Here is a 14243-nt window from a genome sequence, read left to right as displayed (position 1 = left end):
GTAGCATATGTGTACATGCACATAACATACTTTAGAAATTCCATTCCCCAGTACCTCGCCATGCCCTTCCCTCATTCCTCCTCCTGCCCTTTCCTGTTTCCTTCTGGTCACCTTATCTATTCTCATGAGATAACTTTTGTTCCTTTTTTCCCTCTAGCTTCCACATATGAGAAAAAACTATGATCTTTGACCTTCTGAATTTGATTTATTTCACTTAAGATGATGCTCTCCACCTCCAGTTCCAGCCATTTTCCCAGAAATGACATTATTTCATTCTTTATGTCCTATAATATTTTAACTAAACTTTCTACCAACTCCAAAAAAATTCTTAGTAACATTTCTTATATAATTCTATTAGACTTTATTTGTGAAAGAAACATTGTTTCAAAGTATAAAATATATTAAACATAAATATTTATAAAACCCCCAAATTCAATGACTGCTGCTATCAATATTACTTAATATATATTCTTATAATATGATCTCTAACAACTAAGTAGTAATCTATATCTTTTCTGCTTTCACTTCTATGGTTTTATGAGATTAGACTAAGAGTGTAAAAAAATTATATTCTCAAACATTTTTTGTGGAAAAGTGAACTACTATGCCCTCTATGAAAAACAACTTTGTAATACTTATGAATTTGAAAAAAAAATTACAACTTTTGACTTAAACATTCTACATTTAGGAACAAGCCACTATTAAGTGTTAAAGAATAGGGATAAAAATTGTAACATTTTTTCACAAAATTAAAATTGAAAAATATGTCCTTTTGATGAGTTAAAAAATGTACATCAGTATAATGCAATATAAATTTAAATTTGACATAAGTATATAAATGGATAATTTTTTTAAAAATACTATTTAGAAAAGCAAGATATAGACATATTTGTAATTTGCTACCATTTGAGATACAAAGAACACAAGTGTATATGTATAAATTAATAAAATGTTTTTTATAGCTATATAATATCCCTGAAGAACACCCAAAAATCAGTTAACAGAGTTAACAGTGATACTCATGGAATGGAAACTTGGGGGCAGGAATATATTGGGGGAGGAGATTAACTCCATTGCAAAAATTTGTTTAGCTTTAAATTTACACTACATACATGTATGATAATACACAATAAAATTTAATTTTATTTAAATATAACTTATCAATAAAATTAAGTCACTATCACAATTCATCTGTCAGTAAGGATTATTTGCTATAGTAGGCCAAGGACTGATGTCAGAGAAGTTAACACCAAAGGATTCAGAGGAAGATATTTCTAGCTTTTTCAGCTCTCTATAGCTTTTTAGGTATGATGCCTTGAGCAAGTTGATTATCACTGACAAGCAGTTACTCTTTTTTAAAATTAAAATATAAGTGTATACTTTCCATAAGCATATGCAAATTATGTGATGCAATGCAATACTATGATTATTTACTATTCCATCTATTTGACAAAATATTTGACAGGCTATGTGCCAGTCAACATGTCAAGAACCTCCAGATATATACTATTTTATTTAATCCCTACAACAAAGGCAAATATAATCATTTTCATTCTATAGTTGCAAAAAGTGAATGGGATAGTGGTTTTTTTGGGGTTAAAGTAGTTTATTCAAGATCACAAAGCAAAGAAATTCTTGAGTCAGGACTCAAACCCAAGTCTTATCAACTCCAAAACCTATGCTCTTGCTTTGACATGAAACTGAAATAGAGAGGCTAAAAGGGTGGAAAGATGAAGAGAGCAGGTAGGAGACAGCTTTCCAGCAGCAGTGGGCAAAGTTAAATAAAGAGAATGGAAAAAAAAATAAATATGGAAGAGTTCATGGCAGAGGTGGTTATTTATCAAGAATAGAGCATTAGTACCAGTTGTGAATGCCATGGCAATGGAAATGTGCAATTTATTGGTTAGGGTAACAACAACAGCTAGAGCCAATAACAAGCAAGAGTTTGATGGGTTCAAAACCTTAAAGAAGTCCAGTGTTACAGAACAGTAGAGTACAAGTAATATGTGGGAGAAGAGACCAGGTTAAAGGGAACAGCAGATCTTTCCTTCTAGACCATAGTAAGAAATCTGCATTCTATTTCCACAAATACAATCAAACTCACATATTAGGAAGATATTCTAGTTGGTGAATGCAAAAACAAAACTAAACAAAAGTCCAACCAAACAACAAAGACAACCACAAAAGAACTACTTAGAAGGCAAATGCAGAAAGTAATACAGGTAAGAGAGATGAAGCTTAGAAAAAATGGTGGAAGAGTTGTGCACAGTACTTGGTAGGGAAATTAAGAGGCAAAAACATCAAAAAACAATTCATATAATTCTATCTTGGTTTTCTAGAGGAAAATCAGTTTTTGAAGTTTGAAATGTTTATGAGAGGTTAATCGTACAAATAATATCTAATTCTTACCAAGTAAATATGAGATGTGAAGTAGATAGCTAAATATAGTTTGAACAATTGAAAAGATTGCATTGGAGATATAAATTTATGAATCATGAGCCAAATCATGATATGATCCTAGTTATTTATACTAAACTATAAAAATATTCTCATAAAAGGCAAAGTTTTGACTATTTAAGACATTCTTAATTACCTGTGGAATATAATTTCTTCTTTCTTGACATGCAGCATGAAACCATGCAAAACTAAATAGAGCATGAGCTCGATATATATTGTCTTTTTTGCTAATTTGCTCAGGAGTCCAAGAATCATAAGTACGCATTAAATTCTTCTTCAAACCTGGAGGTGACTAAAGAAATTAACAGACATTCTATTACTTAAAATATTACAAATAAATCTATATTTATCCTATTTAAAAATCTATTTTAGTGAATATTTTCATCACTTACCAAGTTTGATTTATGTTACTTCAAAATGTACAAATATAAAACGAGTTGTAAACACCTTATCTCTAACAGTTTACTTCAATTATAAATCCCAAATACAACCAATAGTATTCAAAATGGTCAATTTTTACATGATCATTAAGGGTTTTTGTTGTTATTGAAACAAAATTATTACTAACAATACTGGGATACTGATTGATATAGGGCAGGTATTTGGGATTAATATGCCAGTTATACCTCACTAGTTGTTATCTGAAGTTCCATGAGGACTTCAGTGTATCATTTACATATAATGTAAACTAAATTTCCTTGAGCATTAGTCTACCAAAGTTTAAGTGGGCATTACCAGACATTGCTAAGCAATTAAGTACAAATACAAACCCAGTATATTTGACAAGTACTCAGTCAAAAAATGTTCATCCACATGTACTAGGTCTATACGTTATATTTCTGTAAATATCATATCAAAATGATAAAAATTTTATCATTTCCTAAGGATACAAATCCTTAGGAAAAGAGTACTACTTAATAACGCATGATTGTTGGGAGAAATCATAGTTCTTGGCTGACAGCAGTGAATGTCTCAAGTATGTAAACTTGCAGAGGAGCATTCCGCTTCTCCTACCTAGCAAAGTAAATGACTGCCCCAAGTTGACTCAGCGTTACCTAGGGAACCTGTATAGGAGCCTGGTGGTTTGATCCCCCATGGCACATTGAAATTGGGCAAGAAGCCTATAAAATGTATAGTTCCCGCAATAAACGAGTCTGCAGGCTGCTTGCCACAAGCCTGCTTCCACCCAACTCCTGGAGTTTGGGGATCTTGACTCCGTGTCCTTATCAGCATCTGAGCCAGCCTGGAACAAACTACACATGATATTAATAGGAAATTAAACGACTTAAGAGTTTTCTTCAAAAGGTGCTATAAAAAGTATTATGCAAACTAATAAATCATGTGCAAAGAATTAGAAAATCATAATATAGTATTTGAAAAATAACAAAAACACTAAGATGTCAAAATATAAAGCCCAAAGTTATACTCACATACACATTCACAGACTTAAATTAATTTCAATATTAGTACAAATAGATATGAAACTATTAAGCATTCAGTTTAAAAAGTCAGAAAAAAACCAAAAAAAATATAAAGAAAGCATAAGGATGATGAAATATAGAATTAAAGATGGAAATTCAGTGAATAGAAAGAATGAATAATATTAACATTAGCATGACAATAATTTGGAAAAAATTTAAACAACTGGCAACTAATCAAAACAGAAGAAAAATGGACATGTAATAATTTTAAAGATTATATATGTGTGTCTTGAGGATATTATAGACACACCTACACATATAGTAAAAATTTTGAACCTCTCAATGAGCTACACCATTTCCAAAGGTCGTTTAAATCATCTATAATGACTCAAGAAATGAAAAATATAAAACCCTCCAATAAGTCAAATCAAACTGAAATTTCCATTAAACTGTCATGAAATTACCTCCTAAAACACATCCTGCAAAGGCTGAACATTAAGTTACAACACTGAAGGAACAGCTTCCCTGTATATTAGTTTTTTCATTATTAAAATATTTACCAAGTTTTTCTTATATGCCAAAAAAGCAAGTGAAAAAACAGCCTCAGCTTTCAGCCCAGTCCTTGAAAATAGATCAGTGGAAGGGCTTATTGGGACAGTGGCTGGAGAAGACTCTGGAAGAGTTTTTTTCTTACTAGAATTTATAACATTCATTCAAGATATTTCCAATATAAAGTCATCTTTGCATTTCTTGACCTTTTTATTGAGACTAAGACATTTAGAGTAAAAAGAGAAGTACTGATGTAAAATAACAAGTAGTTACACACACTAAGATACTTTCTTTGGGGAAAAAAAAAAAGATGTTTCTAAAAATTCAGAAAAAAATGCAAGCAGAAATGCCTTTACCAGTTTCTAAAAGTTCTAATTCATTTATGACTTTGATAAGTTGTGTAATATTATTAAAATCTTAAATATATGAGGTTTAAAGTGGATCTACCTAGGATTACATGTTTGAGCAATATAAAGATGAGTAGATAAGGACAGATGGGAATAGATGAACAGAAGAAATCAACACTGAATATCTACTTTAGCTATGTCAAAGATAGTATAAAAACTGAATATTCACATTCAAAAAAGTGAACTTTAGTCCTTGCTTTTGCATAACATGCAAAAATTAAGTCCAAATGGATTGAATACCTAAATATAAGACTCAAAACTATAAATTCCTAGAAGAAAATATAGAAGAAAAGCTTCATTGACATTGGATTTGGCAAGGATTTCTTAACTATGACACCAAATAACATTAACAACAAAAGGCAGAGTAAATAAATGGAACTGCATTAAATTTAAAATACCTAAATGAAACAAACAAACAACAACAACAACGAAATAACCAACAGAATGATAAAGCAAGCTCCAGAATAGAATATCTGCCAACCATCTATTTGATAAGAAATTTGATAAGAATGTGTAGAGAGGATACAGGTACTTTGGCACATACCTGTAATCCCAGTGACTTAGCAGGTTGAGGCAGGAAGATTCCAAGTTCAAGGCCAGCCTCAAAAATTAGCAAGATCCTAAATAACTTAAGAAACCCTGTCTCAAAATAAAAAGAGTTGGGGATGCAGCTCAGAGGTAAAGAATGCTTGTGTTCAATCCATAGTACAAAAAAACTCAACAACAACAAAAAATCATATATTTTATGTGTGTGTGTGTGTGTGTGTGCGTTCTCATCCCTACAACAACAGAAATATTCCAATTAGAAAAGTGAAAACAATGAACAGACATTTCTGAACAGAAAATATACAAATGTCTAAAAGCACATGAAAAGATGTAAAATATCACTAATCACCAGGAAAAGGAATTAATATCACCTAAATCTAGGTAGAAACAGAAAATCAGTTTTGGCAAGAAGGCAGAGAAATTGTGAACTGTTACTGGGAATACAAAATGATACAGGCACTATGAAGAACAATATAAAGGTTCCTCAAAAAGCTAAAAATAGAATTAGCATATGATCTAGAAATTCCAATTCTATGTATCTATACAAAATAATCGAAAACAGAATCTTGAACCTATATCCATTGCATTGTATGTAATAGCCAAGAAGTAGAAGACTTAAAAGCTCATTGGTGAATAAATGGACAAAGAACATGTGGTATACACATATAACAGAATATTATTCAGTCTTTAAAAAATGAAATACTGTCAGATGCCAAGACGTGAATGAATCTTAAGGATATTATGCTAAGTGAACATACTTCTACTAAATGAGGTATCTAAAAGAAGTCAAACCCAGATATTGAAAGAATGGTGGTTGCAGGGGTTGGAGGAAGAAATGAGAATTGATGTTCAATAGATACAGAATCTCCAATAGAGTACAGAAAGGGGATCAGGGAAGGGAAAAAAGGAACACTGGGGATTAGAATGGAGAAAACTATGTTGAAAGCATTTATGAAAATTTCAAAATGAACCTAGCTATTAAATACAACTACAATACACTAATGAAAAATAAACAAATAGATACAGGATCTCAATTTTACAGAATGAAAGTTATAGAGATCTTTTGGTCAACAGGTACATGAAGTTAACGCTATTGAATTGTACACTTAAAAATCATTAAGATGGTAAAATGTGTGTTGATTGTTACCATAATAAAAGCCAAAACACAAATGATGTTTAATAAAATTTGAAAAATACTTGGAAATGTTTTGTATCTTATGCTATGATCTATTTGTATTATACCTCATCTAAGTTTTAAAAAAATGTTTTTATCTAATATATGGTTACTTCTGAAGTAAAATTTTAGAAGGCACAAAGAGATTACTACTCTCATACAATGAATGACTTGAGTTTTAAATCTTCTTACCTCATAGGTTATCTTCAAACTTGACTGTAGTAAAATAGGAGTGAAGTTGGGATGAACTTCTGCAGTGAGCCAAAGACGAAAGGTATCTTTAGGCTGAAGAGTATTCAATTCCTTATATATAAAAACAACAATTTAAAAATCTACTTAGATATACATGCATACATTTCCCTTTTATCAACCATCTATTATTAATAATTGTTTTTTCTCACTGAAACTTTTCTGTTACATTCTGATATATTTCTTAATGTTCTGATGTTTCCTAAAATTCTATCTTCTCTATTATTAGGGTAGTGTAATGAGTAAGAACTTGAACCTGGAGCCAGTTTCACTGTGCTGAAATTCAAACTTTGCCACTTATTTGCTGTCTGATCTTGGATTCTGACTTACACTATTTCTAAGCAAGGATAATAAAAGTACCTACCACATAAGGTCGCATGAAACACTGAAAGCAATGCCTGGTATGTAGAAAATGTAAAAGAGTGTTTGCTATAATTGCTATGCTTAAAGCAACAGTTATTTTCAGGCCTTTATGTCCTCATTGTTACAACTGATGCTTCTACAGAGTTTTATCAATTGATACCAGTGACATCAATTCCCTTATTGACAATTTTTAGTAGCATCTTACAGCCTATAACAAATACAAAATTGGCATACAAACTCATCCATCAATGCCCCTCATATTGTATGCTGTAGTCATTTACTTAGATTTTTATGCCTTTCAATCTTTACTCATCATATTTCCTTCTACCCATTCTCTCTTTGTAACTTTACAAATTCTTAACCATCTGTAAAAATACAATTTAAATAGCATGTTTTAGGGAAATATCTTCTGCAGTTCTTTGCTACCACAATTTAGAGCAAAACAAATCACCTATGCCATTTTGTAAATTTTCTGTACTATTCATCACACTAAATGGTTACTAATAAATGTGGTCGCTTTCTTCTACACTATGTTCCTAGAAAGCAGGTAAAATTCTGACCAGCACATAGCACAATTCCTGGCTTTTTTCTGTACTCAGTATCTGTAGACTAAATGAATGAAAAAATAGCTAACAGTTCTAAAAGAAAGTGAAGTGTTAAAAAAAAATCTTAATATAATCAGCATCTCACATTTTCATTATTAATATCATGTAAATGTAATTAGGATAACTAAAAACTGGCAAAAGTATGGTCATAAAAACATCTTGCTTGCTCAAAATTGTAAATAGTAGAATGTATTTAAACCTCATAATTTTAAATTACTTTATAAAAATAGTTTGCTTTGGGTTAGCACATTTTAAAAAATTAAAAAGGTAAGAGAAACAATACATTGTGAAAGTAGGGTTCACAGTAAATAAATTTATAATCAATTCATTCAAGAGAAGATCAATTTTTCAAGAGAAGAGCAAAATAACAATAATTGTTTAAACCTTGAATATAATATACCATATATGATTCTAAAAGTTCTAATTAAGACTTGCTTCCAATGTATTAATTATATTTTTTTATAAATAGCTAGCTATCAATCAACTATTTAGATCATAAAGTAGAATTAGTATTCACTGGTCTTTTTATGTTTTAAAATATTATTCATATTTTTACACATTAGCAATTTTTACAAAGGACTAATAGTGAATATTCAAATGTTCTAAAATCTAGTTCTTTTGATCACAATTAGTGAAATATCATGGTCCATCAATTCATGTACTCAATCATTACTCAGTCAAAGATTTATAGATTATTTTGTGCAAAGTGCTACAGTTGTCCATTTATTAGAACTACAAAAAATTTCCACACCTTAAACTAGGTTAGGGCTTCCCTCAACCTACTCTATTCTCTTTGGTTCTGTTTTGAAACTACTTCTGCCAGATTAATTCAATTAATAATCACTAGCTCCTGTGCTAAGGCCTTACTCTCGCTCTTAAGTCCCAGGATTATAAACTCCAAACTCTGCAGAGGTTCTCAGGTTATTTCCATAACCTCTTCCATTTCAAGTCATCTAACTCCATTTCCCCAGGCCGCTCTACTTGGCCCTTCTAATAGGGTCAAAAATGTCTCTTCAGAGAGCCTACAGAGTAGGAGAAAATTTTTGCCACAGGCACTTCAGATATAAAGCACTGATCTCCAGAATTTATAAAGAACTCAAAAAACTTACACCAATAATACAAAACACTCAATCAATAAATGGGTTAAGGAAATGAGCAGATACTTCACAGAAAATGTACAAGCAATAAACAGATAAATGAAAAAATGTTCAACGGCTCTAGTAATAAGAGAAATGCCAATCAAAACTACCCTAAGATTTCATCTCACCCCAATGAGAATGGCTATTAACAAGAATACAAGCAACAATAGGTGTTGGCGAGAATGTGGGGAAAAGGTACACTCATACATTGCTGGTAGGGTTGCAAATTGGTGCAGACACTCTTGAAGCAGTGTGGAGATTCCTTAGAAAACTTGGAATGGAACCACCATTTAACCCGCTATCCCACTCCCCTGGCCTATCCCCAAAAGACTTAAAATCAGCATACTACAGTGATGCAGCACATCAATGTTTATAGCAGCTCAATTCACAATAGCTAGATTGTGATACCAACCTAGATGCCCTTCAATAGATTGAATGGATAAAGAAACTGTGGTATATATACACAAGGGAATATTATTCAGCTATGAAGAATAAAATTGTGGCATTTGCAGGTAAATGAATGGAGTTGGAGAATATCATGCTAAGTGAAATAAGCCAATCCCAAAAACCAAAGGCCAAATGATTTCTCTGATAAGTGGATGATGATACATAATGGGGGGAGTAAGGGAAGAATGGAGGAAGGATGGCTTGTGTAGAGGGAAATGAGGGGTGGGGAAGGAGCAGGGGGAAGGAAAGATAGTAGAATGAGACAAACATCATGGTGTGGACTCTTTGTGTACAACCAGAGAAATGAAAGTTTTACCCCATTTGTGTGCAATGAATCAAAAAAATAATAATAAAAAATCTCTTCATTCCTTGAATAATGAATGCATATGCCCAACACTATACCTGTAATTGAGCTGCTAAAATTAGCTAAATATTCTTTATCTACATTTAGTTAAACTGCATTCAGTCTTTAACTAACATATTTTCTCTGGCGTCATCTCTACTAAAGATCACATCATATTCTTAAATGAGAACCAGACTTAAATCCACATTTGCATTTCAAACATATCCAAGGATTTGTCATCTTAAGAGTTATTTTCCTCCTGAATCATTTGGGTTGAATAAGCCCATTGCTTCAATTTACATTCTAGCTTACTTAGCACCTAGAAATTCTGTGGTTTCTCTGACTCTTCTTTCCATACTGGTAACAGAACAAAAGCATAAAAATAACTAATAGTATAAATAAATCTTCTACAATCCTTTAAAGTGTCTTGTATTTTTCTTTTGGAAAAATTTTCTAGGCTTCCCTATTAATCTTGATTAACAATATCTTGACTTTCCTTAAATACCCCCCTAAAAAGGACAGATTTTTTTTATAGCCTTCCTATTTAGATCTATCTTATCTTGCAGAAAAATACTTATTTAAGATGAAAATATTTGTTTAAGATTATTTCTTATCAAATACTGTTTTTGATAATGGATGATATCTGAATAATGATGCTTCTTGAATATAATTGATTAATACATTAGATAGTATTGTACCCTATTTAGCTGAATCTACCTTTTCCAGAACTGGCAGCCAAGATACCACCAGATGTAAATTCTTCAAACAGAGCCAGTCTCCATTGCGTGCACATTCTTTTAGCATTTGAATAGCTAAATCAGCTTGACCTTGACCCATGGCAACCTACAGAAAATAAATAAATAAATAAAAACTCTGAACTTCTTATATGTTGTAACCTAACATTGTAAAGGATTCAATAATAGTAATCTCTAAACCTACCCAGCTTTAATATTAAATTTTGAAGAAATTCCAAATACCCAGGATTAATCACCTTCTTATCAAAGAACATTAAATAATTAGAAATTTATATGCACAGTTTAATCTTCCTGTCAAAGGTACTGCTAACAGGACATCCTGTAGAAAAGGGCTCCCTGCCTTAATATACCTCACTGATAACTCAATACTGTCCTAATGAATATTCTGATCTACTATACGAGCGACTAAACAGAAAGCCCTAGTGAAAAATCAATACAATTGAGCCTAACTGTTCTGCTATTTTGGTATCTTCCTTTTATTCCTTGTGAAATGCTTTTCAATTTTGTTTGCTATGAAGTATTTGGGTTTTTAATTATTATTTTCTAATGAAAAAGGTGGAACCACTTGCCAAACCCTGAGAGTAAACTAATACATTTAATTTTCAAACTCACCTGTAAATTGAGTTGGAAAAAAAAGCTCCAATATCAGAAAAAAACAGTATTATATTTGATAAATTTTACGCAAAATATCATGTATTTCTTTAATTTTAGATCAGAAACTACAGATAAATATTACTGGGATTTTTTTTGGTAAAAGCATCCATGTAAAATTTTAAAAGATATTCTCAATATTTAAGTAAATGTGTTAATTTCCTACAACTACTCTAAAAAGTTACCACAAACTTTGTATCTTTTCTCAAATTAGTATCTTAGACTTCTGAAAGGCAGAAGTCTCACTGATTTCAAATCAAGGTATCTGGGTTTGAATATAAAAGTTTAGTATTATTTTCTTTCTGCAAGTTCTAATAGAAGATCCTTCCCTTGCCTTTCCAGCTTCTGGGAGCTACTTACAGTCCTTTGTGGCACATTTCTCCATTTTCAAAGCCAGAAGTATAACATCTTCTCTCCTTTCTGACCTCTACTTCCATTTTTATATCTTGTATTTTCAGGCTTCTCCAGCCTCCCTCTTACACAGATGCTTATGATTATATTGGGCCAACTGGATAATTCAGGATAATTTTCCCATCTCAAGATTCTTAATTACATCAGCAAAGTTCTTTTTACCATGTAAGATAACATATCCAGAAATTCTAAGGATTAGGACATGACACGTTTGAGGGCATTATATGTCCTACCATCACCACCACCACAACAAAAAATGCCCATTTCACTAATATAATATTCTGTGGCAGGAATAACAATGTCATGGTCAAAAACAGCATGGGCAATTTGCACTTACCTGATGATAACACTCTCCACTTCTTTCAGCATTAGCAAGTTCCTGAAGTTCCTGAGAAGGATCAGCACCCGGGGAAATAATTATCAAAATGGGTTCAATTTCTAGTGTCTCTTTGTACAAACGTTTGAGATTTAGAGGAAGTGGGGACAACTCTTTCAGTCCTAAAAGATATATTAAAAAAAATTTTAAGTAATATGCAACATAAAATGTCTGTTAAAAAAGGGGAGATCAGTAGAGGAAAGGGACCAAGAGGAAAAAACAGGGGAGGGAAAGGGGGAAATACCTTATTGGCTAAATTATATTGTTATATTGTGTGCATGTACAACTATGTACAGCAATTCCACTATTATGTATGCCCATAATGCACCAATAAAAAATATGGACAAAAAATTTTTAATGAAAAAAATAAAAATTAAAAATGAAAGTCAACTAAAATATTACACAATATATAATAGAGAATACCTGAGAAAATTATAATTTCATTCAAGTTTTTCACTCTAAAATCATATACATACACCTGGCATGGTGATGCACACCTGTAATCCCAGTGACTCAGGCCAGTGAGACAGGAAGATCACACATTCAAAGCCAGCCTCAGCAATTTAGCAAGGCCCTAAGTAACTTGGCGAGATCTTGTCTCCAATACAAAATAAAAGGGGCTGAGGATGCAGCTCAGTGGTAAAGTGCCCCTAGTTCAATCCCCAGTACGAAAAAATAAAGAAAGAAAATCATTTACATACTACTAATAATTAGTATTTATTGAATGCTAAGGTGCCAGCCCGTTTTCTAAATGTATGCACAGTATCTTCTAATCATTACAATGCTAACAGGTGAATACTCTAATAATCACATTTAAGTGGTTTTTGTTGTTGTTGTTGTTGTTGCTATATTTTAAGAAATACATAGCCAGCAATGTGATTTCAATGTACAATTGTCTCCCTAGAAGAGAAGACCAAACCCATCCACCCATCTACACATCTCATTAGTACATTAGTAACAACACAATTCACTTATTTATACGTGAGCTGAGTGCCTACTCTGTGGGTAATCAGATTCCAAATCACCTGGGCAAACAATTTCACTGTCATGATATTGAACAAAGAGTTATTTCTTACATCCATCATAATAACCATAAGTGGAATAAAAATGTTAAAATGCATAGATTGGAAACAAATATGCAGCTGTCAATTTAAATTTATTAGCTGAGTGACTCTATACAATCACTAAAAGGCAGTATGGCTTGGTTTCCTCAATTGTAAAACAGAGATAAAACCACAAATCTTTAGGGACAATATAGATTTAATAATTACAACAAATTCCATTTATTCATCACCTACTCTGTGCTAAGACTTATGCCACGTAGTTTATTTACCTAATGTCTAAACCAAATAATGACCAATTATCATGTTCATTTTGCATGTAAGAAATTACTACTCAAAGAAGTTAAATGTCTTGCCAAAAGGCACCCAGCTGCTGTTAACTTTATTCACAACACAATTTATCTGTCCTTTTCCACTCTGCAACCTTTCACCAACCATAGAATTCTATTCAATTACAAAATCATAATTTTCCTATTACATTTAAATGTCTTCTACTAAAACTCAAATGTTTTCTACTATTAACGTATTTAGTAAAAAGCTGGAAAAAAGCCTATTTCGATTAAAAATTAAAACATACTTACTTCAATTGAGCTAAAAAGAATATGACACCAAAGTTAAAAAACAAAGGGAGGTCTAGAAGAATGTGCTGTCTAGTAGAATGAATGAAAGGCAAGAAGGGCTTCCATATGTCTTCAAAAGTACAAGTGAATAGATAAAACCACACTTCAGAAACAGTCATTCTTAAGAACTTTTGTAGCAAACATTTTAAAATATGAATTCAATGCCATTTAAATGGACAAAAAAAAGAGGAATTTCCAACCCTTCACAATATCAACTCATAATGACCAGTTAAAATTTTTAATGACAAATGCCATAAAAGGCAAATATGTTAATTCATGTTATATAATACTTGAAAGCAATGGAACATTTTGTATTCAGAGAAAAATCACGAAATACCTTGACATTTAATGTAACACAAGCAACATATATATTACTTGGAATTACATGTTAGCCATCCTGCCCAGAAAATTCCAATACATTCTCATTTCATTTTAAGCAAATTGAGTCCAATCACTGGTTTTACTAACCCAAGTAGTTTGGACTCATGATAGCCTTAGAACTGTCACTGTGAATCATTCTAAACTACTTAATAACATTAGAAAGTAAAACACGCTAATTGTACTTATCATAGTGTAAAACCATTGTAATTATAATAGTGTAAAACCATTTGTAAATCACTGGGGATCTTGTATTTTCAACCTGGTCCTTTATAATAAACACAGTATTTC

The 14243-nt window shown here is 31.7% G+C and overlaps 1 protein-coding gene across 4 annotated transcripts in view; it reads right to left on the bottom strand.

Annotated features, from left to right (window-relative positions):
* DYNC2H1 (dynein cytoplasmic 2 heavy chain 1) overlaps positions 1–14243 on the bottom strand; it is a 344715-nt gene that overhangs the window by 145852 nt on the left and 184620 nt on the right. For 3 of the 4 annotated variants that reach the window (XM_079101898.1, XM_079101899.1, XM_079101900.1), the window contains 4 exons: positions 11855–12015; positions 10418–10543; positions 6747–6857; positions 2594–2749 (listed from right to left, as the gene is read on the bottom strand). In XM_079101898.1, coding sequence (XP_078958024.1) covers positions 2594–2749; positions 6747–6857; positions 10418–10543; positions 11855–12015 — 554 coding nt within the window. The remainder of the gene's footprint in view (positions 1–2593; positions 2750–6746; positions 6858–10417; positions 10544–11854; positions 12016–14243) is intronic. The other variant, XM_079101901.1, reaches the window with a different exon arrangement.

Source organism: Sciurus vulgaris (assembly GCF_902686455.1).
Source record: "Sciurus vulgaris genome assembly, chromosome: 11".
Lineage (NCBI taxonomy): Eukaryota > Metazoa > Chordata > Mammalia > Rodentia > Sciuridae > Sciurus > Sciurus vulgaris.
Note: the sequence above shows the minus strand (reverse complement) of the source record. Positions and strands in the feature narration are given on the sequence as shown.